Genomic DNA, 27345 nt, shown 5'->3' on the forward strand with positions numbered 1-27345 from the left:
GCACTGGGTGGCTTAGTCGGTTAAGTGTCTGACTCTGGATTTCAGCTCAGGTCATGATCTCAGGTTTCTGAGATCCAGCCCCTTGTCAGGCTCTTTCCTTTGCACTTGCCAGTGCACACTCTATCTCTCAAATAAATTAAAAAAAAAAAAAAAAATCAGACACTTAACCGACTGAGCTTCTCAGGGCCCCTTCCCTTGATCTTTTAAGGTAAAGCCCAAAGAAATTTTATATTTGAAAATCAGGTTTTTTTTTTTTTTTTTTACCTCTGTGGGTGCAGGCTAATAAAAAATAAAAGTCACTTCTGAGTTTCTGAGTTTGTTCAGTCTCAGTTACAGGCATGTGATTTCTGTGCCTGCATAGAGCTGGGGTCCTGCAGCCGGTTCCCTCACATGGCTGTGTATAGCGCCTTCAGTCCTTTGGATGCTCGGTTTCATGTGCTTGAATTCTAGATTTCAGAGGGTTATTAGGACCCATGTGGGCAACATTGAATGGTTTCTTACCTTTGAAACTTTAGAACTAAAGCAAAACTTCAATCCTTTAGCTCTCAGTCCAGCTATATAATGCTCCTGGAACATTGTGCAGTCCAGACTCAAGTTGTTGCCAAAGTCTGTAGCAGAAATTTTAGGATATGTTGTACACAGCAAATCACTGGTTTTCATTCTGCCTGGATGCCTGTCACTGAGGGCCAGTTGCTTGCCAACCATTATACGTGAACTTAAACGAAGTTGGGAGAAATCTCTGAAGAGGTTAATTATGGTGCTAAATCTACAGTGTTTGAGGGAAAAAGTTCTATTTTGGTAAATTTTGCCTTAAGAGGAGGCCATTTGAAAGCTGTTTCCTTCTTGGCATGTTTAGAAGTTTGTGATGCTGACGGCTCTGGTCCTCAGCTTCTATCTTGTCCACCGAAAGTTTCAGTTGCATTTTCCTTAATAGCTTCTTCAGTTTGTGGCTCTGAGTGCTGCACTGAGTGACTTACTTTTGTGCCCCAGTGGTTGTGCCCGTTGCTTTTTGCTGTGGAATTGCTTAGGCCTGAAGACTCACCTCTTAGGTTAGTTTCTTGCTTCTCTCCACGTGAGCTTCTTTCTTCATGTTACTTTCATCTGGAAAATCTTCCCCATCAGATTCTGGCATGAATCTGCTGTTGCTGCTTATGAAAGCTGAGTCCCCAGCATCCAGCTTTTGCGTGTTCTAGGCCTAGAGTGTATTTCCTCCTGCTGCACTTTTTCCTGGGTGGGATATGCCTCTAAAGTTCACACACATCTGTATTTTTTTATTCTTTTTGGAAGGTTTGGCTGAATTTTTAAGTTTAACCTGCTTCTTAGCCTCTATCTCATGCAGAGCCAGCCCAGTTTGATGGATGCATGTCTTTTCTTCCTGTCCTTGGGGTTTGTTTTCTGGCCTTTCCACTTGTTTTTCTCTAACTGCCGCCTCCTCTGATACTGTCTTGATAGGTTGCTTATGATGAGAACTAGTGATTCACTAATGAGAGTTGTCCACACTGGTTCCTCTCTAGTACAGCTCATGTCCCTCGTGTCTTTCCTTAGAGTTCTCATACCAAAAATCCATTGCCTGAGTTTCCTCAGAGTACGAATAATATCTGTGTCCTCATCTGTGGTAATGGAGTCTTTGAGGTTCTCTCAGTAATTCTGTGAATGTTTTACTGAAATCCCTAATTCATCCTCTCAGATCTATCCGGATTTTCTAGAAGTACTTCATTTAGTTTATCCTGTCTTCAATACATGACCCCCAATTGCTTTTTATCTGTAGCCTCAGTAGAGTGCCTAAATCCTTCTTTCTGAGGGGGCCATTTTATTCTGATTTTGGAGATCTTACTTATTATTTATATAAATAATATAATAATAATAATAATATATTATACACAATATATTATTATTTATATACTTGTTAATTTTCTTTGGGTTCTGGTCACCTCTTCTGATATAGTAAATAACAGATTATCTCCCTTTTTTTCTCACACTGTTTTAAAAGAAGCTAGAACTTTTCCATTCCAGTTCATCTGAAATCTTAAGTTATTTGAAATATGCTCTCCTTGTTCATTTCCCCATCATTTTCTGTCTGATCTTTACTGTTTCTGGAGCTAAACTGTCTTTGAATCTCTGTGCTCTCCCCATTTAGAACAGAGCTTTCCAATTTGTATGCCATGGATAGCCAGATTATGGATCGTGGCAATATTGATCCTGTTTCTGTGATCATGAGAAAGTATATCTTTTTATCTCAAAGTTCTCTGCATATTATATATATACCAATGGTATTAAAAATACTGGGAAGCTCTGTCCCAGAGCACTCTAGTTTGCTCTATCAACTGCCTTAGACCTTTGTACTCCTTCGGTGCCAACCTAATTCCCAAGGGCTAAAGATGTCCCTGATAAAAATTTTCTGTAGTGATTTCTTTCGGCCTTTGATATTTGTGTCAATTTATCTTTACTACTGCTTTCATGTAAGTGGTGGGTCTCTCATTTCTTTCCTTTTTTTTTTTTTTAAAGATTTTATTTACTTATTTGTCAGAGAGAGAGAGAGCGCGTGCGAGAGAGCACAAGCAGGCAGAGTGGCAAGCAGAGGCAGAGATAGAAGCAGGCTCCCCACTGAGCAAGGAACCTGATGCAGGATTTTTTTTTTTTTAATTTTTTGAAATATTTTATTTATTTATTTGACAGAAAGAGAGAGACAGCAAGAGAGGGAATACAAGCAGTGGGAGGGGGAGAGGGAGAAGCAGGTTCTGATGCCGGGCTCAATCCTGGGACCCTGGAATGATGACCTGAGCTGAAGGCAAATGCTTAATTACTGAGCCACCAAGGCACCCCTCTTTTTCTTTTTCTACATAAAAATAGGAGGCTATGGAAAGGAGATTCCCACTAATATTTATATCTAAAGATTCATAGATTTTTATATCCAGGGAGACAATCTTTGGATCATTACTCTCACACATATCAGTCTCAAGTCCTTTTTATTCTCACAGTATAAGATACATGAGGTATGAAATAAATTTTTCCCAGAGAGTTAAAATGCCCAAAGACGAAGTATATATAGTGGGAGAGGATGCATTGATTTTGGAGTCAGACTTGAGTTCATTTTATCCCTTGATTTCTTACCAATTTTGTGGATTTGGGCAAGTGACTTAACCTGCTCGACAACTTTACTATCAGTAAAATAGAAGTAATGGGACTGTTAGCTGTCAGAGTGGTCTAGATAGTTAAGTGGCAACGACCCCAATGTTTTGCAGGCTTATATCCTACTGTTAGAGGTTGTGTCCAGTGCATGTGAACAAGGGGCTCTCCTCATTCTTTCAGTCAGGGCCCTCAGCTCGCAGATGCTACCCCTTGTCACCCCTTCTGGGGTTTCCATGGCAACAAAAGTACACTGGCTCTCAGTTCCTACCACATAGTACTTCTGCTCCTATTTTGTTGGGCACAGCAAGTCGTGTGGTCTGCCTAACTTCAAAGTGAGTGAGAATACCGTACACCCATTAAGATGGCTGCTATCCAAAAAGCCTCAGGAAATTGCAGGTGTTGGCAGGAATGTGAAGAAATTGGAACCCTTGTGCACTGTCGATGGGAATGTGAAATGGTGCAGCTGTTATGGGAAACATCATGGTGGCTTCTCAAAGGATTAAAAATAGAATTGCTCTTTAAGGGAGGGAATCCGTTCACAATGTGTATCAAATCATCACATTGTTATTTTAAACTAAAGCTGAGAAAAAGATTAACCATATGACCCAGCAATTCTACTCCTGGGTATATATTAAGAATTGATAGCAGGGTCTTGAAGAGGTATTCGTACACCCGTCTTCCTAGCAGCATTACTCACAATAGCCAAAACGTGGAAACCACCCAACGTCCATGGATGAACAGATAAACAAAATGTGGCATATGTACAGTACAGCATCCTTAAAAAGGGAGATTCTGACACATGCTACAACATGGATGCCAAGTGAAATAAGTCAGTCACAAAAACACAAACACTGTATGGCACTTACATGATGTGTCAGGAGTTGTAAAACTCAAAGAAACAGTGAGTAAGAATGGTGCTCGCCAGGGCCCCCGCGGGAGGGAAAAATATGGAGTTGTTCAGTGAGTGTAGGGCTTCACTTTTGCAAGATGAGAAGACTTCTGGAGATTGGTTGCACAGCAGTATGAATATACTTAACACTACCCACCAAACACTTAAAAATGGGTAGATGGTAAATTTTGTGTCATATGTATCTTAGCACAATTCAGATTTTTAAAATTTAAGTAAAACTTGAGTGGGAAAGTATGTCTTGAACGCATATCTAGAAGTAGAGGGCCAGAAATCTTTTTGAGAATCACTAACAACTACCATCCTACCTCAGAGCATTGTTTGAGTGAAATACTTCCCACCAGTTGTTTAAAGGAGTAAATGATATGCATGTAATACATTTAAAAAGAGACCATGTCCTTCCCCTTTTTTTTGTTAGCAAATCAGTTTTATTGGCTCAAACACAAAATTCACGAGTACACAGTTGTGGATACCACACACTTCTATGTAGTAGTACCAACATAAACTGTTTTCAGACCACAGAGAGCAAAACATAAAAGAAAGGTTAAAAAATTAACTTCTGCTTGCTTCAAGTGAGAAAGAAAAAAAAAATGTGTATGTTAAAGAATTTGGAAAATTCACTAATGGCTAATTGTTCCTGTAGCATGAAGGATGGAGTAGCTCCTGAGCTGCTTTGGGTCAAAGCTGGTGTTTTGCTCCTTCATTGGTGAAAGCTGTTATTTTTGAATGGTCTTCATTCTTTTATTTAATTAATTAACTAATTAATTAATTTATTTATAGATACTTTATTTATTTATTTGACAGAGATCACAAACAGGCAGAGAGGCAGGCAGAGAGAGAGGGGGAAGCAGGCTCCCCGCTGAGCAGAGAGCCCGATGTGGGGCTTAATCCCAGGACCCTGAGATCATGACTTGAGCTGAAGGCAGAGGCTTAAACCACTGAGCCACCCAGGTGCTTCCACTCTTCTATTTAAATGTGGGAAATGATACGTTAAAGATTTACAGAAATTAACTCTAAGAGTGGCTTTTCTTTCTTCCCAACAAGTCCAAGTAAGCATGTATTGTACAAGACTAAAAGTATGAGGTTGAAATGAACAATGATAATAGATAGGTTAGGCACTCCATGAACACAGACTGTGTCAGGTCCTCTTGTAATGTCCCATACAGCAACTCATTTTAACCCTTACAACAGCTCTTTGAATTCAGTTGCTATTGTTATCCTCAGTTGATAGGTGAAGAAATGGAGGAATCCATGTAATAAGTGCCTTGACCAAGGTAATGTCAGCAGGTAGCAGCGCTCAGTGAGTGACAGCCACACAAATGTTACCATCTTGGCATGTATTATTGTTCCTTGAGTCTTTTCTCTATTACTTACAGGTCCAAAAATTATAACCACTTTTTTTTTTTTTTTTTTTTAAACCATGCTTTAGGGATGAGGAAAAGCCAAAGAATCCCATGGTAGAGTTGTTCTATGGAAGATTCCTTGCTGTGGGAGTACTTGAAGGTACGGTCACACATGTTTACTCTTTATTACATTTGAAGGGATACTATGTATTAACTTGTCTTGATAGTGACTTGTTGAATGGTTTTTAATTTTAATTTGATTTGCTGTGTCTAGTAGTTTCTGTTGCATTGCTGCTACTAATCATTTATAAGAAAAGATTGAATTGAGTGAATGAAAAGGAAGGTACAGGGTGCATTATCACATGCTAATTGATAATTTTATCCTGATATTCTTTCCCTGGGAAAGCTTCTGTGATTCTGTGTATTGTTGGGGTATAGGGATTAAGGGGGCTTTTGAAAGTAATATTGGAGTTGAATACTGGTTTTGGTATGATGGTTACTGTTTTTGAGGGTTTCTACTCTGTGAATGTTGAAAGTTGCATTTAACAATTTAGCAATTTAGTACAGTCAAGGTATTACACTTTTTAAGTGATTATGAAATTCTTTAGGCTCTAGTTTTCAAGAAAGAATCATACTCGTATCTTTTATTTATTTATTTATTTATTTTTTAAAGATTTTATTTATTTATTTGTCAGAGAGAGAGAGAGAGGGAGGGAGAACACAAGCAGGCAGAGAGGCAGGCAGAGGCAGAGAGAGAAGCAGGCTCCCCACTGAACAAGGAGCCTGATGTAGGACTCGATCCCAGGACCCTGGGATCATGACCTGAGCCGAAGGCAGCCGCTTAACCAACTGAGCCACCCAGGCATCCCATACTCTTATCTTTTAAAAAATCATTTAATGGTGATATTCCTCTACCTTTCCTAAATGCCTATTACTTAAAATCTGGGTCTGACCAGTTAGTTATTCTTTTGTTTTCCTGATAAGGGAAGGGAACTGACTCATTAAGTATACTTCAAATAATAATGATTACTAAATCCCAAAGCATGAAGTTTTGAAAAAATTTGAAACATTTGAAAAAGTTTCTAAATTTTCCAAATGGCCCAATGCATCAACTGTTAGAAAGTTAACCCAGATCACCTGAAGTATAAAATTTGCAAAATTGGTTTTCCTTCAGAATTTTAAGTAACGGGTTTTTACGAAGTTTTGTTTGAATACAACTTTACAGTTTGGGATTCAGAAAAAGGCAGATAATAACTTTGGATTTAGTCAGGCATTGAAGAACATTACACTGAAGTGTTTGTACGTTTTTGTTTCTGTTTCTGTTTTTGTTTTGCCTCAGATGATACTCATTATATAAATAGTGGAATATTTTACATAGGACATTACTTTCCAATTTGGGATGTGCATACTGTCATACTGATTTTTACTTGAATATGTTTGAAGCAATAGAGTAGCTATGATCAGGTGCTGACTGTGAACTATTTATATCCTTTCTACTTGTGTTACCTTGATTCTTAAAAGTAATTTATTGAAATAATTGTCAATCAGTGTTGAAGTCCTTGTACTGGTTATTAGTTGTTTCAAACTACTGTGCTACATAAGTGGTTTTAATACATTTCCAGGTGAACTACCTATTTGCTTCAGTAAAAATGATTTGCTTTCGAGCCCTTTCTTAATCACCCTTACATATAGCTTCCTAATGCTTTCTTTTAGACCAGCAGCTCTAAGTTGGAGTTTGTTTACTAAAGTGCTCTCCTTGCAAAAGTTCCTTAACTTCTCCAGAGCACTTAGTCCATTGACCCATTCATTTTGTTCCTCTTGGCCTTTTTTTATTTCTTCCTTCTTTGCCCATTATGGTCTTTCTTATAAACATCTAACACTGTCCTTCCCCCATTCCCTCTGTGGCTATTCTCTGGCCATCACTGAGCTACTCATCATCTCTCTGTGTGCACTGAGTACCTGAATATTACTGGGAAAAATCACTTAAATGGGCTGCGTGTAAATGGATGATGAATTTGTAGTAGACAACTAAGCTTCACTGGTCTGAATCCTGTAACACTACTGGCACTCATACTTGTTTTGTTAAATCACTGTCTTCTATCTCATTTTCTGCAATAATGATTTTTATCTCTTCTACTTCTAATCTAACTTCTCTGGCTCCTCATTCTCTGAGAAAGACCTTGCCTCAGATTTTATGGGTTTACAGCAAAGCTAATGAAATCTAGTCATAGGTCCTGTCTGAGGTCCTGAGTCTAACTTTCTGTTTGTAATTTTGTATCATAGTACTTAAACATAGCTTTCTCAGATATGTGAGCTTCAGCCTCCACAGCCTCAATCCATTCCTATCTCTATCACATTCTTTTTATTTTGTCCCTCCAGATAACAAAGAATTATTCAGTCTTCTATCAGGTTGTTGTTTATATGTGCTCAGAATCTCATCCCCGTATGCTTTCACTCAGACCTGACTCCCTTCCATTAGCTTGCTTTTTTCTTGTATCTTCAGCTTCCCCTGTACTGTCTTCCTCATCGGTATTTAGGCATGGTCTGGAAATTCACATCTTAAACAAGAAAGAACTCCCTTCACATATTATTTTTCAGTTAATCTTACTCAGTTAAGCCCCTTTCAAGAGAGGCATTTGTTTTTATCTGCTAAATCTCGATTTATTCAACCCATTCACTTTTGCTCGTGGCTCCAGACTTCTTCCAAAAGGGATCTTCCTAAGGTTATCAGTTCCCACCATGTGTTCAGATCTGCCAGCTCCCACTCAGTCTCATTCTGAACTTCTATCAACTGTTCATGCTATTTACTCTCTCTTCCTTTTCCTCTTTCCTGTATTCTGTCCTTGAAAACATTTCTCTGGCTTCTGTGGCACTGTATTCTCTTGGTTTTTTCCTGCTTCTGTGGGTACTTCTTAGAAGTTGTAGTTAAAGCCTCTTCTTTTACCTGAAGGTAGGAGATCCTTGGGACTCCGCTCACGCCCCCTGCCTTTTCCTGCCTGCAAGTCCCCTTGGCGGTCTCCTTCACTCCCTTGATGAACTGCTGTCAATAGCCAGAGAGTCTCTCATTTGTAGCTTCAGACCAGAAGATTAATTTTAGTTATAGACTCGTATCCAACTCTCTTCTTAACTTGAAATCCCTTGGGCTATTCTACAATAATGATTGCCACTACTGCCTTAACACGAAAGGGAAAAAAAAATTCTCTGCTCTTTTTTTAGTCGCGTCCCTTTCAAGTCAGTTGTTTATGACAGAAACCCAGTGTCCTTCTTGGTACCTTCCTTACTCTTCTGCCTCCCACCCTGCCAGTGAGCCAGCCACCAGCCAATCATATTTACTCCTTCCTGAATCTTTGTATAAATGTCTGTGTCATTTCATCTGCTTTTGTGCACTTCTACTCTTAACTCTGTATTCCACACTGCCTTTATTTCTGGATGGATTCTATAATAGTATCCTATCACCAACTTATAACAGAAGCCATAAGGATGTTTCAAAGACGTAAATCTGATCCTCTTATTCCCAGGTTTAACTATTCACTAACTTTCTGTTATACTCAGAATATACTGAGAAAAAAAAATTCTTAACAAAAGCTTATAAGACTTTGTAGATTTTGACCCCATACCTAATTCTTCATTGTCATCTCCCCATTGCTTCCCTAAGTTTTAACGTCCCCTTAATTCTTCAGACAGACCAAGTTCTTTGCATCCTTAAAGTCTTTGTGTGCATTGTTCCTTGGCCACGAATTCTCCACAGCACCCTGACAGTCTGGCCTGGCTAACTCCCACCCACTTGTTCAAGTCTCAGTGTTAATGTCCGTTTGCCGTGAAAGTCTTCCCTGCTCTACTCTCTGGCCCTAAAGACTAGGTTAGTTCTTTTCGTACCCTCTCACAACACTGTCTCACCACACATTTTATGACACTTACAAGGATAAATGATTTTCTGTTCATAATTATATATACAGTTAATGTACAAATAATGTAATGCCTTTCTTCCAAAAGAGGCTGAGAGTTTCCTCTGCTCAGGGGCCATATGTATCTCTTTTGTTCACTGCTGTATATATTTTCAGTGTTTAGCATAGTGTCTTGTCCTTAGGAGGTATTTTTTGAAAGAATGTGTGTGTGTGTGTGTGTGTGTATACACACATATACATACACGCAGACATATACATGTGATTACTTACATACATATGGTGTATAATCAATATCTCCGGCTGGATGTGCTTGTATAAACCAAGAAGGAAATGACAGTGACTACCCTATGGAACGTAGAGTGATGGTTTTCAGGTTCAGGAGTAATTCATGTACACGTTTCCTTTTAGTGGTTAAAAGGCCATGTTAAGTAATGACTAACTTTCCCTTCTCCTATAGGTAAAAAATTTGAAAATACTGAAATGTTTGGTCAGTACCCGCTTCAGGTCAATGGATTCAAAGATCTACATGAGTGCCTAGAAGCTGCTATGATTGAAGGAGAAATTGAGTCCTTACATTCAGAGAATTCAGGAAAATCAGGCCAAGAGGTGAGTTTAGCATCTTCATGATTCCTCTCTCCCCAGGTCTTTCTTACAGTGAGATAAAGCACAATTTAGGGCCCTAATTATATAGCTGCCTCACACCTGAGAGAATACTCAGATTATGTGTTTGGATTTAATTATGGTAGTTTGGACATTTGGGAAAGGGCACAAAAAAGTCTGTAATCTATGTTAAATTCTCACTTAACAATTAGATTAAAATGTTCTGTTAAAATCATCTTTTAGGACATTGTTGTGTCTGTTTAGACTTTTTAGGGAAGGTACCAGTCACTGTAGCCTGCCAATCCTGAGAGTAAAGAAGGAGAACACTGAGATTAGGGTAGAATTTTATACAGATACATGTTATATCAAATAGTGTTGAAATTTGTCTAGATTCCTTTTTTGGGGAAAATTGCTGTGTAAGTGTATGAAGGGCAGATGGAAGAACTTGCTTTCTTAAGAAAGATAAAATTTAAAGAACATAAACCTGTTTAATTGTTTCCACTAGTCTCTGTCTTGCCACCCATCTCTCTCTTTATTCATGTCATCAGCTCCGTCCGTATATCCATGCTCCCATACCAATACTCATCCTTATGTTTTATTATAATGGAAGGCAAAGGATAGATCATTTGCTCCAAAATCAGTTCTCACTAAGCAATTGCTGCTAGTTGTCTACTTGTAAACTCCATGCGTGGGGGCAGGGATCTTCATCTTTGTCCTTCTGTTATATCTCTAGTGGATAGTACAGTGACTGCAAATAAAATTTTATAATATGTACTTATTGACTGAATGAAGGAAATGTCTCAGTGTTATCAGAAAAGTTTCTGAGGACTTCATCCCCAAATGGGTGCTTAATAAATATTAAGTTATCATATCTCTGTGTTTTTCTGAACAGGGATTGAGTTCTTGTGTCTTTGAAAATAAATTGCCTTTATCTGAATATGGGCTTTTTAAAAAAGGTGTAATTAATTATTTCCTCTTTAACTTCATCCTCATTTCCTTCTCTTATACACCCAAACAAAAAAAAGAAACAACATTTACTATTTTCTGGCTTTTTTTTTTCTCTCTCTCTCTCTTTTTTTTAAGATTAGGAGAGGGAGGAAAGAGAGAGAAGATATTTGAGATAGTTTTTCTCTCTCCTTGATAGATCATCTATATCAGTGATTCTCAGCAGATGCCTAGGCTCTACTTCAGAGTTGTCAAATGTGAATCCAGGGTAGGAATGTGGTGCGCCCAGGAGCTCCACCAGTGATTTCCAGCTAGACCTCCAATTAAGAATATTTAAATTAAGATTATTTATTTTATTGATTGGTCTCTAAAGATTGGGACTCTCTCAGGATTCCATAATGGAACAGGAAAGCAGACTCCCTGCCTAAAGTGTGTTCTGTTTTCTAGTAAACATATAGGATGATGGGTTTGGACAGGAAAAGGATGGATGGCATTCCCCTTATACTATCAAAGTAGCTTGTAAATGAAATATACATTGCTTTATTGGTAAATAATTTAGTAATTAATTGCTAAATAATCTTTCTTACGTATTCCCAGCTTTTAAAAATGTTTTTCTTACATTGAATCTGAATTTCATTATTTATTTTAAAGAAAAAAAAACAAAACCTGGTTTGTCCTCCATCTCTGGCTTCATCCTCTAAATGCCCCATACTGTGTATATATTTTCTGCCTAGCTTTTTACAACCAACCTAACAGATATAGTGATTTGTTTCCTCCTCTGAATTCAACAGTTTGTAAGCAGTCTTAATAAGAGCAGACTCAGTTACATGTTATTACCAGTTGCCTAGATCTGTAGGACACAGTAGTTTCAATCATAATTCATCCTGGTTTAAGAGAGTATCGCTGGCTAAAGTAGACTATCTTGATAGTTTTTAATAGTGTCCTTAAATTATCATCTCTCATTATGTCCTTCAGAATAACTTTCCTGTTTCTTCTTAAGTATCTATGAACACCAATAAGTAACATTTAAGCCTTGTTTGTAAATGAACATTGTCCCTGATGATAACACCTTTTATCTCTTACACTATTATTTAGTAAACATTATTGAATTTACTTTGATACAGGAAACATCTCTTTTGTTGAAATAGCTCTGGTTAAGTAATTTAGGAAGACCTTTAGTCTCCTGAATCACTCATGTTAAGATATCCAGTGGTTGGGGCGCTTCAGTGGCTCAGTGGGTTAAAGCCTCTGCCTTCGGCTCAGGTCATGATCCCAGGGTCCTGGGATCGAGCCCCACATTGGGCTTTCTGCTCAGCAGGGAGCCTCCCCCCCCCATCAAATAAATAAATAAAACCTTAAAAAAAAAAAAGATATCCAATGGCTTATAAGAGTTTAAATGTCTGGAATGCCATACCAAGAGAAAAGTGAATAAATAAAAAATAATTATATGTAAGATAACTACTTATAAAATATTTTTCTAAATCACAAATTTTAACTAAATGGTATGCAATTTATAGATGGATCAAACTATCTAGGAAACCTAGAGTTGTTTGTTTGTTTGTTTGTTTGTTTTTTGGTTGCCTATTGGAGCAAAAAAAAATTCAGGTTGTAAACACTTCACTTCCGGTGTGGATATTCACTATAATAATGTGATCTTTAGACTACTGCTCTGCACATGTAAGTATTTGTATTTGTTCACACTGTCCTGTGACTTGCAGTTTTCACTCACCTGTACGTCATGAGTATCCTTCCACATCAATATATATGACTTTACACCATTTTTTTTTAAAACCTGTGTAGGATCACATAACCTGTATTTCTAAAATAAAATATATTTAATTCTTCTGTGAGACTGTAGTTGGACAAAGAATTATTTCAAGGAATGTCTTTCTATAAGTACTCTTGACAACTTAGGAATGAAGGGAAGGAATGAAGACTACTGAAGTGGAATTTTTTGGTCACCAGGAATACTTACTTAAAAATATAAGTACTGCCGATTTTCTCTTCACAGAGTTGAACTGAGTTATAGTCAAAGTGCTAAAAGAAACTTTGTAGGACTTTAAAAACTAAATTAGAGAAATAGTACCTACATGTACCATATTAGATATATGTAGATGTTATGTGGGAAATAATATCTTTTAGAGTGAAAGGGCAAATGAGTAAACCCAATTAAATGACTGAAACTAATTTTCAAGTTGGGATAGGAACTGTTTGCTTCTCGTGCTTGATTGATATCCTGGTTTTGTTTGGTGTTCTGTGGTAATTTGAAATGGTAGGTCTGATCTTTCTGTCCCCTGCTTCCTAAATTCATGTAATCTCACAAAAGCAAGGTATTTAAAACATATTAATAAAAAATCAGCTATTGCAGTTCATAAAGATGACTGCATTCTCTCTCGAAAATATTTTTGCTAAATTAGATTTGTAGTCATAATAAGTTCAACAGCACTTTTGTTGCCCATGTTATGTTTTTATTCACTAACTGCCCTAATCTATTACTCCTGTAGATTCATTATATAATATAATAGGATAATAAGTAATAATAAAATGTTTAGAGACATGGAAAGTATAAGCATTATTTTTACTTTTAATGTCCTGTGGCTCATAGCATGACATACCATGCTGTGAGTATGGTTTAATGTATGGCAATTAAGCAAATACAGTTTTTTATTGAATGGAAAATAATATTTTGAAAGAAAAATCTCATTGTTTTATATTGAAAATTCTAGTTATATACTGCTGTACTTATAATCCTAAAATCACAGGGGTAGACAAACCCATAATATTTTCTAAGATGAATTAAAGGAATATCCAGCTATCTCTTCCTATCCCCATCAGATTTAGAATAAGAAAGTGAAATCCTTCCACTCCTGTAGGAAAAAACTGTCACTGCTGTTAAAGGAAATACATTCCCAACAAAGACATATTATATAACTTTTATGAACATTCTTTCTTAAGGTATGGAAGTTATTTCCTGGACTTTTCATGGTCTACTGAGAAGCATACCCCCAATTTGGGTGATTTTATTTCTATTGACCATGGTAGGTTTCCATGAATTAAAAATATGTAACTATTTTATTTTAATGGTGATATTCAAAATACCACAATGAAATATGAAAGTGATAGTTCTTGAAACCTACTTACTTTAGTATCATAAAGTGGAGTAGAGAATATTATCCTAAGAAAAATTTTCTTTGTGATATGTATGGGGTATGTTCTAATTCTTAGTAGTAATTATATATGTGTATTAGAATTAAGCAAATTCTTGACAGTGCCAGGTGAGAATAAAATAAATAAGCAGACTTAGCTCAAGAAATTTCAAAACTTAAGAGATTCTTCTGGTACTAAATCTTTTGTAACTGTCTCTAGTCAACTTCAGTTTTATTGTCGTATAAAACACATTTCTTAAACTTCAGTGTTTGGTTAAACATAAACCAAGTCTAACTCAGGATATTTCAATTCATGTAAGCTTTAGCATTTTGGGAGGGAGAAATAGTTTTGAATAACCATTTTTATTTATTTAGAGAAAAGTAACAACTTTCAAGATCTTAGTCAAATCCAGTTTGCCAAGTGTGTTCTATTACTGCTTTTTTGGGATGTTTGAATTTAAATTAGTTGATATTTGTGTGGTGGCCTTTTGTGGCACTTGCAAATATCACACATAGTTTAATGTATGGCAATTACTTTTTACAGTGGTTTTTAATAAGCATTTAAAAAATTTATTACATTATTTTTACTTCTGCATTTGATGATTCATGAGTTTTTGTTCATTTCTCTTTAAAATATGTCTATGTAAAACCAGAATTTTTTTTATGAGAAAATAATTCTCTTTTGTAGTTTTGTTACACTTCATGCTTAACTGAACAATTGCCAAAGTTTGTGGAGGAATTGGCTCACAGTGATGAGGCATTCAATTCTTTAAAGACTGGTCACTTAAAAAGATTTTAAATATAATTATCATTAGTATAAACTCTGTATTAGTAAGAGATCTTTTTCTTAAATTAGTCAGAATTCCAGTAGGAAAATTAAAATTAAAACAAGGGAATATCTGTTTCTAGTTTTTAGTAAGGATTGTGATCATTTATGCTATAAAAATATGTGTGTGTGTGTGTGTGTGTGTGTGTGTGTGTGTGTACTATATCTACAAGTTTCTTTGTCAAGGCTTTTGAAGTGTGGTTGGTTAATAAGTATACGTACCATTCCTGGTAGTAATAGTGACATCATATTGAAGAAGCCAGAAAATTTGAGCTACTAAGCCATAATTTTAATTAATGTCTGTCACTTTACATTAGAAATTTTAATGGAAATCATTATTGTGGAAGAAGGAGAGTTGTTAGAAAATTTTTTTCTTTCCTGGTTGGGTATTAGTCCCATCCCTGGAATTTCCAAGAGGTGTGGAAAACTTTGGGGGAGGAAGTCGGGCTTTAGTTGAATTGCATACCTGGTCATGTGTTCGTGGTGTCAGCGCTGTGATGATATATGTAAAAATGCCAGTGCCACACCCTGCGCCTAACACTGCAATGGAGAAGACAACAGGTGACATTAAGGTTTTTTTGTTGTTGTTTTCTTTCAGCATTGGTTCACCAAACTGCCACCTGTGTTAACATTTGAATTGTCAAGATTTGAATTCAATCAGGCATTGGGAAGACCAGAAAAAATTCACAACAAATTAGAATTTCCTCAGGTGTTGTATCTGGACAGGTATGGTTTGGTATACAGCATGACTTAGTTTTGAGACTAAGTAACTTAGTAAAGAATTATTATTGTTAGAGAAAAAATTTGCTTAATTTCTTTAGAATTAATCTTTAATTCTTTAGAATAAATTTTTAGTTTTTTAATATGTCTAATACTATTTGTCAAGGAAAATGGAGTTCTTTTTCTACTTAGAAAAGTATAGTTACTGGGAATAATGTATCAAGGATGTTAAAAAGTTTATTTTTGTATCAGTATTGCAACTGTAAGAATTTTAAGGAATACTCTCCTGTGTTGTCTGATATCTCACTGTAAAATTTTAGATTAATCGATCTTTTGTTGTGTAATTGATCTTTTGTTGTATTGGCTAGACTTAATATTGTATCTATTTCCATGATACTTAAAGTGTAATGTTGTTATTTTTTTTTCCTGATAGATACATGCACAGAAACAGAGAAATAACAAGAATAAAGAGGGAAGAAATCAAGAGACTTAAAGATTACCTTACAGTATTACAACAAAGACTAGAAAGGTATTATAACTTTTATGAAATTATGAACTAACTCTAGGAAGTCATATTTTTGTGACCATCTGGAATCTTATATTTTAAATTTGCTTTGGGTGATTTATAATTCTAGTAGTAATCACTCTGGATTCATATTTTGCTTGAAAATTTTAGTTCTGAGTTTTGTTAAAAACTAAAATAATTCATAGTTGGCATTAGTGATTATTTTAGTGTTTAAAATTATATATTTTCATTGTCCACTGGTAATGCTCATGGTGCTGAAAAGAGATAGAAAGTTAAACTAATCTTAAAAAAAAAAAAAAAAAATCCCAAAAAGGGCCATCTGGCTGGCTCAGTCAGTAGAACATCCAACTCTTGATCTCTGGGTCGTGTTGTGAGTTGAAGCTCCACGTTGGGTGAAGAAATTACTTTAAAAAACAAAACAAAATAAAGTTAAACTAACCTAAATTTTAAGGTTTCTTCTTGTATGAAATTAAACATCACTCTTGAGGTTTCCGTTAAAATGAATGGTGACTGAGTTTTTCTCCTTGATACAGAAAATACAAACTCACATGCCTACTAGGACCTCATAGAGACTTTCTAAGAAGGGAAGCAAGTCAGGTGTAAGCTGGTGGGCAAGGGGAGCCTAGAGAGCATATCCCTGTGGAGAGGGAGTGCCTGCCATCTGCACAAGCCGGTGATACCATGTGTGACACCACATGTGAATCTCTCTCACTGATTTTGAGAGCTTCCCAAAAGACGCTGGAATCTAGACAGTCAAATGTTCTGTAATTCAGACAGGTCCACAGGCTGAAATGTGGCCTGAGAGATCCCAATTTGCAACCTCTGATTAATTTGTATTTTAGTATTTGTTTTAGTGTAAATTTGAAAATTGAAAAAGCCCCAAACTTTTTAAACAAAAATAATGTATTGCATTTCAATAATTTTTATTTCTAAACATTTTTTAAAAGATTTTATTTATTTACCTGTCAGAGAGAGAGCACAAGCAGGCAGTGGCAGGCAGAGGCAGAGAGAGAAGCAGGCTCCCAACTGAGCAAGGAGCCCGAAGCGGGACTTGATCCCAGGATTCTGGGATCATGACCTGAGCCGAAGGCAGCTGCTCAACTGACTGAGCCACCCAGGCTTCCCAATAATTTTCATTTCTAAAAGATATCAGTAATCATATTAAAAACTAGTCACCAGGGGCGCCTGGGTGGCTCAGTGGGTTCAGCCTCTGCCTTTGGCTTGGGGCATGATCTCAGGGTCCTGGGATCAAGCCCTGCATCGGGCTCTCTGCTGAGCAGAGAGCCTGCTTCCCCCTCTCTCTCTGCCTGCCTCTCTGCCTACTTGTGATCCGTCAAATAAGTAAAATCTTAAAAAAAACAAAAACAAAAAAAAACTGATCAGTAAAAGGTGGGGAGGACAATATTAGTTACCATCCTAATCATGAGACCAGATGACAGATCTAAAAATAAAAACAGTCTCAGGAAATGGAGCTGTCAGTTTTCATTTTCCTATTGGATTACACCTTAGAGCAGCATTTAAAATTTATAACAGTGTACTGACACATTCAGTTGTAATCAACTTTGTTTTCCGTAATTTGGAGAACATTTAAGTTATTTCTTGAATGTATCTTCAGTTTAAACACCTTCATTTGAAAACAAAATTAATTGCATTGTTCAGGAAGATTTATTAAAGTGTTTCTATCATGTTTTATAACAGTTACTAAAAACAAACAAATGTACTTTATATACAACTGAAAGAAGCATTTATACATTTTATGGTTAACAGATATTTAAGCTATGGTTCGGGGCCCAAACGATTCCCCTTGGTAGATGTTCTACAGTATGCACTGGAATTTGCTTCAAGTAAACCTGTTTGTACGTCTCCCATTGATGATATTGATGCTAGTTCCCCACCTAGTGGTTCCACAGCACAGACATTACCAAGGTAAAAAGTTTTCCTGATTCGAGAGCCCGCTATGTTACTTGTATTACACAGTGATGTAATTGATACATTTAAAGAGGGTTTTATAAAATGTACATTGTGATTTATTTTAGTGAACTCTGAAAATACTAAATTCACTTACAAGATTATATATCTTCTGGGTGCTTTCTTATTTCACTGTTTCAGTAGATTTTATGGTTGTGGATTGGAATTTTCATCATATTTTTTTCTGTTCCAAATTACTGTTATTTTGGTTTAGATTTCCACTTTTTATCCATGAAAATATTATGAAGTTGGTTTTTCCTATAATGTAAGCTGATAAGTATTATGTAATTCTGGTATACATAAGATTTATTGAAATGATTAAGCCATTTCTTCTATAAAGCCACAATTTCATCCTGATAATAATGTATTCCTCATATGTTAAGAATCTAAGGAGGGGGATGGGAAGGATGGGGTAGCTGGGTGATAGACATTGGGGAGAGTATGTGCTGCGGTGAGTGCTGTGAATTGTGTAAGACTGATGATTCACAAACCTGTACCCCTGAAACAAATAATACATTATACGTTAATAAAATAGAAATCTCATTATATATTAAATTAATCCACATATTTCTCTCTCTTTTTTTAAAGGCCTTTTTTGAAATTATAAGCCAATTTAATGCTATGTGTTTGGCACAATTTTTGTCTAGAGCGTCCACTTAGAAAGTTTAATAATAAATACCTTATGCTTTAAAAATACAGCACAACAGAACAACAGGGAGCCCCTTCTTCAGAACTGCCAAGCACGTCACCTGCATCAATAGCAGCCATTTCAGTGAGATCAGTGATACATAAACCATTCACGCAGTCTCGGATACCCCCAGACTTGCCCATGCATCCAGCACCAAGGCACATAACAGAAGAAGAACTTTCTGTGCTAGAAAGCTGTTTACATCGCTGGAGGACAGAAATAGAAAATGACACCAGAGGTAAGAAGGTTCTCACAGCATAGCTACCATCCCCTCAGATAGATAGGTATAATATGAAAATCGAGATGGGAAATTACCTTTGGACTTCAGATGTAAATATTATAACGTATTTTTTATTTTTTACAAGAGAAACTAGCCTGACTACCTGTTTTTATGATCTTATTATCAGATTCAGAGAGACCAACAGATTTCCTCTGGACTCCTTAGTTGATTAATGACATAGCAGATGGTCTGATTTTCTCATTTAGTGCTCTAAATTTATATCAAACTGGTATTCACAGCTACCCTATTGGTGAAAGCTCATACAATTAAATTGTGTATTTATCAATTATGTCCTCCTTCTAATGTTTGTGTCATGAGTTAAAGTGATAAAATTTTTTTCAGATTTAAGAATTAGAAATGTAAATTTTATTTATTTATTTTAAATACTTTATTTACTTATTTGAGAGAGAGAGAGCTTGAGTAGCAGGAGGGGCAGAGGGAAAGGGAGAAGCAGACTCCCTGCCAAGCAGAGAGCCCAATGCTGGGCTGGATCCCAGGACCCTGAGATCATGACCTGAGCCAAAGCTTAACCAACTGAGCCAGCTAGGCACCCCAGAAATGTGAATTTTAATTTTAAATCTGCTCTAACAGAGATTTCCAAATATAATCTGAGAGCTCAGTGTCAGTCTGTAATGTGTATTAACTGGCATGTAGCAAAATAAGAAAAATAAGGACAATGTCCTGCTGGGAGTGAGAGTACACGTGTGTGTATATGTGTTGGTGTTAAGTTGCCATCTGGCTTTTGTTGGAAGGAACTCTCCTTTATTCTGAAATTATATCTTTGCTACCTTACTATTGTGAAAATGTCCTTTTTCTTTTTTTAAATGAAGTGATGTTAATATTTTATGGTAGATTTTATTATAATTTTTCTTTACATGGCAAAATATAATATCCTATTATTGTCACCCAATTTCATCCTAATTTTTTTCTATGAAAAAAGAAAAATCTAGGAGCTGTTCTTTTATACCAAAAGACTGGAATTATTTTAAGCGATATGAATGGTTGGATTTTAGATGCTCAACTTGACTCATTATAGGCAATATGTAAATAAAGAGCAGTCCTAATGTAATATAATGTAATATAATAACATAAATAGGGCATGATGGCAACTAACAATTAGCACCAGTAGCTGTAAATGTTTCCCTTAGTTATTTTTCATATGTAAGGGAACATTTTTACATTTGAATTCATTAGTGAACATTTATTGAATACACTGTGTTTCCTGAACACTGTACTAGGTATTAAATAATTTTCTACTGGACTCAGCAGGTTGTGTTTGTTGCTTTAAGATGACATTCTGAAGGGTGGAAACTAGGAAGCTTTTGACACCAAGGTAGTGGCATTGAGGGAGGAAAGAAATGAACGGATATGATCTACTCTTTAGAGAAAGCTGACAGGAGGTGAGAGAGCAAGAGAGGAATTAGGGACGATTCCCCAGCAGTTCCTCATGCTGGTATGAATAGACAGAGTGTACTTTGGAAAAGGGCAGACTGGTGGGTGAGCAGGTCCCCACCTCAGGGGAGGAAGTAGGAATAAGATGAATCCACTTTTGGCCATTTTAAGTTTGAGGGATTTGAGAGACATTCATCCGATAAGGGTTTGAACCTTAATACCTCATACTTTGGACCATAGTAATGCAATGAACTGGGTAAGATTTTCCTTGGAATATTTATTTCCTCTCTTTTATCCCTGTTAACAGCTGTTAGCATTATTTTTTAAACTATTGTATAATATCCCTGCATCTGAGTAGCATGTAATTTTTTACACCGCAGATAGTCACTCCAAATAGTGCTGGCCTATATACATATTGACACACTTGTTTGAGTAGGATATAGTCTTAGAAGTGTCATTTCTGGTCCAAAGTGTATATATTTTAAATTTTAACTGTTTTAAAATTTTCCCTCCAAAACATTGAACCAGTTTTTATTCCCACTAACAGTATAGACAAGCCTGTCTCCCAATATCCTCCTTATTAGCCTTGGGTACTTTTTAAATTGTGGTAGCCTGAACATTGAAAAGAATGGTATGTTAGTGTCAATGTCTTAAGTGGCATTTCCTTAATTATGAGTGAAATATTCTATTTTTCTATAAATTTCTTGTGACATTCACCCATTTTTTTTTTATATCGAACCATTTATTATTCTCTTACTGCTCAATAGAAACTTCAACATTATGGGTATTAACCTGTTGCCTGTAGTGTCGGCTGTAGATAGTTTCTTACTCGTCTTTGTTTTTTGACTTTTTTTGGTGTTGGTTTTGTTTTGTTTTTATAATACAGATTTTCTTAAGTTTGGGGAGAGAGTCTTTTATGGTTACTGGCTCTTCTGTCAGGCTTAGAAAAAGGTCTTCCCACTCTGAAGTTACTAATATTTTTTCATAGTCTTCCATGGTTTCTTCCTGATTCTTTTCAGTAGCTTCACAGTATAGGTTATACTGTAATTTAACCATTTCCATAACCATAACCATTTAACCATTTAATAGGTATTTAGGTTGTCTCTAATTTTTAAATTATTACAGGCAATATAACTGAATAATTTTGTAGAATGGATTTCTGCTGAAAGTAGAAGTAATAAGTAATGGGAGTTTCAACATTATTTCTGTTGGTGATTGTGGTATATTTTTATTCAGTGACATATATGTTTATAGAAAGGTTGTGGCAAAGTTATTTCATAGTTTTCCTATTTTATATAAATATGTAAGGGGCTTTATGTTACATTTTTGTTGAAACTTTCCTTTATAGATTTGAACAAAGTTCACTTTTACAGACAGTGCATTTTCTAAGTGAATCATATTTGTTTTGGTTTTTAGTTATGCACTGGTGCATATCTTTTATTAAGGAGAACTATATTTTGTCTTATACGGACTCCATATAGTAATGTTTCCAAGAACAGTTTTAGGAATTTTTCCTTATTCCTCTAACTTATTGATAGGAAAACCATTAGCTCCTATCTTATGTCTAGTAGAAACATACTTGATGATAATCATTTTATTTTATTTATTTATTTTTTAAATTTAGCTCTTTTTTTTTTTTTTTTAAAGATTTTATTTATTTATCTGACAGACAGAGATCACAAGTAGGCAGAGAGGCAGGCAGAGAGAGAGGAAGGGAAGCAGGCTCCCTGCTGAGCAGAGAGCCCGATGCGGGCCTCGATCCCAGGACCCTGGGATCATGACCTGAGCTGAAGGCAGCGGCTTAACCCACTGAGCCACCCAGGCGCCCCAATGATAATCATTTTAAATGACATCTTCTATCCTTAGATTTGCAGGAAAGCATATCCAGAATCCATAGAACAATTGAACTAATGTACTCTGACAAATCTATGATCCAGGTAAGTTAAGTTTTAGGTTGGCAAGTACTGTCAAAATTATTTATGTATTTTTGTTTGTATGATTAACCTAATTCTTAAGCTAATTTTTCTTAATGTTTTGTTATAAAATTGCTGATTTTAAAGATTCCATATTAATATTTCCCACATTGAGTTGTATTCTCATAATTATTTTTTACTTTTTAAAATTATTTTACAGTAAAACTTCACAAAAGTTTTCAGAAAGTCCTATGGGAGAAATTTTATGGTTGTTTGAGGATATTAAGATGGGGGGAAGTATAGGGCTCAGTTACATTTTAACTTTTGGTGTACATTATGTAGGCCATATTGCTAATTCAGTCATCAAGTTATAATTGGGAAGGTTTAGACAAATCATGTGCTATATTTAAAATATTCATCATAAGTCTTCATTTGAAAGAAACACATTTTTAAAGTCTCAAAAATCATCCTACTTATACACCTGCTTTACATGTCATCAGCTTATTTATCTCCCCCTTTTTTATTTCATAGTATAATTTATTCAAAATTTTAGTCACAGCCAGTTTTCTATGTTATTCTTCAATCAGAGAATTTATGGGTTTCATGGAATGTGGTATTAATAGACTACTTAACTGTGGCTTAACTCTTCTGTTTTCATATTTAGGTTCCTTATCGCTTACATGCTGTTTTAGTTCATGAAGGCCAAGCTAATGCCGGGCACTACTGGGCATATATTTTTGATCATCGTGAAAACCGGTGGATGAAGTACAATGATATTGCTGTGACAAAATCATCATGGGAAGAGCTAGTGAGGGACTCTTTTGGTGGTTATAGAAATGCCAGTGCATACTGTTTAATGTACATAAATGATAAGGCACAATTCTTAATAAAAGGTAAGAACATGAAATATATAGGGTAGTTTTTAAACTATTTTTAAATAAGTAACTCTTTTATGTGACTCCGGTCTCTGGTGTGATTAGTTAAGTGTAATTGACTCAGAGGGTGATGGTTATGGATTAGGAAGTGTGCTGGCTTATTCTAAGAAACTGGAATTAGGAGTAATGTAATCAGAACTGACAATTGGATTATATTTTGTATTCAAAGTTAACTATTTAGTAACTGTTATAAAATGCAAGTCTGACCTATTTGTCCTCACTAAAATCCCTTTTAAGGACTGTATGTTGCACTGACTCATATTTAAGCTCCTTAACCTACTGTATAAGGCCTTCGTTTTCTGGCCTCTTTCTCTCAAGCTTCATTTATAACTACTGTCCATTTCAAACAATATATACTTTACTGGTACTTGAACTGCTTGTTGTATTATCTTCACATCAAATGTTTTCATACATTTATATCTTTAGTTTTTATGTTTTTTATTTCTTGGAGGAAATGTTCTTATTTCTTTCTTTTGTCTTATTTCTGCCCTTCTGTCAAGATTCAGTTCAGTCATCTGCTCTGCCAAGTTTTTTTTTTTACCTCTATAAGAAAATCTCTCTCCTTGTGTTCTCATAGCATACCTCTATGGGGCACTTATATGTGTTTGAATTGTGTGTCAACTTGTCTTTTCTACTTCATTCATATCTCCTCAAAACCAGGGACCATGTCATACTATGTCTTAATCATTTTATGTCTTATATTCTAATATAGGCTTTGCATATAAAAAATACTTAATAAAGCTGTGTTGAAACTGGGTAAAAATCAACTTTCCTTTTGTGTTAAACCATTCAGCAACACTAGCTAGATGGTCCACTTATGACTGAAAGCTGCAGTCTATTTTATATGTGTACAGTAGGGTTTTAGTAACTCTCTTAAATACTACTGTAATGTTCTTGAAAATCTTGCTATATTGATTAGTTTTCAAATTACCTATAAGTATATTGCTATGCTTAACTGCTTTGGATGAAAAAGAATTTTAGTTTTGTTTTGAGTTTAATAAGGTTATGAGTTACTCTCATTTTGTAATTTTTATTTCATGAGTAATCAAACATCTAGTATTTTCTTAAAGTAGAAAATGTAGTGGTATGTCAATATTTGAGTAGCAGATGATTTTGGCTTTATATCCTGTTCTGTTTTTTTACTCTCTTAATCTAGAGATTAAGAAAAAACCCGAGAACATTTCCTATAATATATAGTGAAATATTTGCATCATTGCTTATCCATGCAGTTTGAGTTTTCTTTTAATTTTTAATATTGATTTGTTAAATGGTAATAATTCATACTTTAAATCCCATTTGAAATGCATCCTATTTTGAGCTTTGCATTTTTCCTTTAATTCTTAATTTTATATTAGTTTTTGAAATATGATTTGCAGAGGAGTTAAATAAAGAAACTGGGCAGGCTCTTGTTGGAATAGAAACATTACCACCGGATTTAAGAGATTTTGTTGAAGAAGACAACCAGCGATTTGAGAAAGAGCTAGAAGAATGGGATGCACAACTTGCCCAGAAAGCTTTGCAGGAAAAACTTTTAGCATCTCAGAAACTGAGGGAGTCAGAGTCTTCTGTAACAACAGGTTAGTACATTTTGATTAAACTGTATTTTATTACCAATATATTTATTATTGATATTTATTATAAAAATAAGTATGCTTATTTTAAAAAGAACTTTAATTATTTTAAAGTATGAAGAAGACAGTAAAAATCATCTGAAATTCCATCACTCTTGAGTTGCCACAGTTAACAGTTTAGTTGACCACTTTGCCAGGCACTGCTGCTTATGTAAATGCCTTTTCAAGTTAAATGAGATAATTCTCCTAACTCTTTCTCTACCTGTCCTGCACATTTTGATTGGGCCTGACTCTTCTTGGCCAAAAACTTAGAAAAGCCATGAAAACCAGCAAGTAATCCAAACCTTTTCTCTGAAGTTATCAAGAGAGTGAACTTCAGTAACTTCCCATTTGAACAAAATAGCACTATTGGTCTATCTGTATATATATTGTATAATACTTTATGTAATATTTTGTGTAATTATGCTAGTATTATAGAGCAGTTATTTGATTTTTTCAGAATCTTTAAGTTTAAAAAAATTAGCTGAAATTACATATTTAATATTTTAAAATATTCTAAAGTTATTAGCTGATGAAATCAGTGAAATGTTTAAACACAATACAAAAATAAATATGTCCTAGTGAAAGTGAAAATAAATGTCTTTTGATTTTTTTAAAAGATTACTTCCATAATCACAGAGTAGTTAATATTTTAGGGCAACATATTTTCTACTGTAAAAAAGTGCTGTTTCTCTATTGTAGTTGGAGGAATGAGAAGAGATAAACAGATATTTTTGTCAAATTCATCCTTCCGCTTTAAAACTCTCAGTGGATCTTTTTGAATCGCCTTTTTATGCAACATTTGCTTGTTTTGTTTTTATTTTTTAAGAAAGCCTTGTAGATGTTTGCCTTATTTCATCTTTTACAGACCATTTCTCAAACAGCATTACTTAGGTGAATTTTAGTGTTATCACTTTAACTTTATAAGAAATTATTCTCTCATTGGAAGATGTACAATACCACAATATGGTATTGGAATAAAATAGGACACACAGATCTGTCCAGACTTGGTAACTTGTTTTCATGGAAATTGATTAGGTGAGTCCTTGATCTTGATGTTAAGAAGCATTCATTCAGAATTTTTAAAAGACCAAAATAATGGTATTATACCAACAAAGATACCAATATTATGATACTTAAATGCAATATAATGTATCTGAATACCACCATCGTAGTGTGGTAAGCTCTACTATGAGGCAGGACTATATTTTTTTCCCTACATTAAGAACCACCGTGTAGACCACATGAAGGTCTGTGATTTTACAGTAATGTAATTTCTTTAGAGTGACTTTGTCTACTTCCATAGGAAATGACTCGATAGATATCAAGAGACAAGAGATTTTTGTGCTCACATCACAGTATATACATTATAGTTCTTTTCATTTTCGAGCCAGTTCCATCCCTTTGTGATTTCATCCTTTGTCTTCTGTACATATCCTTCTCAAACCAATTCCAAAACTTAACCCCAGTGGAGCTACTTTGTTATACTTCCACTGACTTTTATGTACACCATTTGCATGTGGCTGTTCTTATCTTACTAGTGGCAGGATGTGGCTGCCTGATTGTCGTAAGTGATAGTGGTACCTAAGCACTCAGATGAAGGTGAATCCTACATTTTTGGATAAGCTGCAACTGTATTCTTGGCTCACTTAGATTTTGTGGCACCAAAATATTAAGTGCTATATGGTGTCCTTCTCTTCATCTTGTCTCTCACAAGACTAAATTTGCAGACTTAATACATTTTTTTTGTTCAAACTAATACATAGTCCCCATTAATATTCCTGTCTGACAGGACTAGCCAACTTTGCCCTGCCATTTACATATGTATAAAAGGCCACATCTATATGCCCCATACCCTTTATCCTGATTAATACTTCCTACCATATACTTTAAATGCTGTTTTGTGATTTTAAAAAAACAGAAGTAGGTATTAGGCATTTATTTTCATGTCTTTCTTTTTAGTTTAAAAAAAAAATACTTGAGGATGGAGATGTATTTCTGAGAGGAATCAAAATAACTAAAAAATAAGGAGACAGAAATGGTCAACTCACATATAACTATTATGATAATTATCTTCCAGCCTGGGTTTTTAGAAAGCAGTGGCAGTAACTTGCCTCAATTGGAAATGCTGTGTCCCCTGTGGAACTGCTAGAAGCACACACTTTGAGTTTGTAGGAATAGAATGTGCTAAGTCTATATGTTTGGGGAGTGAGATTATTGTTTGCAAGATTGGTTTCTATTACTGTATTATTTTATATATCCTATTAAGAAGTCCATCCTCTGTTGCAGGGCAATTTAACACAGTTATATAAGGGAATTCATTAATGTTTATTGGAACCATTTATCTCCCCATGGATTACTGGAGAAATTTTACTTTAATGCCCATGTCATTTTCTTATTTCTCTTCACAGTTTCCATAGTAATTTGCTGAATTTGGTATAATATTTTCACCATATTAAAGAGAACCTATATTTAAATCTCACAGGTGTGCTCTAGCATTATGAGTGACTAG

The 27345-nt window shown here is 35.2% G+C and overlaps 1 protein-coding gene across 2 annotated transcripts in view; it reads left to right on the forward strand.

Annotated features, from left to right (window-relative positions):
• LOC111148491 (ubiquitin specific peptidase 25) overlaps positions 1-27345 on the forward strand; it is a 134071-nt gene that overhangs the window by 68341 nt on the left and 38385 nt on the right. For both annotated transcript variants that reach the window (XM_022505076.1, XM_022505086.1), the window contains exons 9-17: positions 5466-5539; positions 9742-9890; positions 15400-15527; positions 15955-16050; positions 17815-17973; positions 18715-18941; positions 22242-22312; positions 22953-23181; positions 24600-24800. In XM_022505076.1, the coding sequence (XP_022360784.1) occupies positions 5466-5539; positions 9742-9890; positions 15400-15527; positions 15955-16050; positions 17815-17973; positions 18715-18941; positions 22242-22312; positions 22953-23181; positions 24600-24800 (1334 nt within the window). The remainder of the gene's footprint in view (positions 1-5465; positions 5540-9741; positions 9891-15399; positions 15528-15954; positions 16051-17814; positions 17974-18714; positions 18942-22241; positions 22313-22952; positions 23182-24599; positions 24801-27345) is intronic.

This window comes from Enhydra lutris, unplaced genomic scaffold (assembly GCF_002288905.1).
Source record: "Enhydra lutris kenyoni isolate GAN:26980312 unplaced genomic scaffold, ASM228890v2 scaffoldscaffold2, whole genome shotgun sequence".
Classification (NCBI taxonomy): Eukaryota; Metazoa; Chordata; class Mammalia; order Carnivora; family Mustelidae; genus Enhydra; species Enhydra lutris.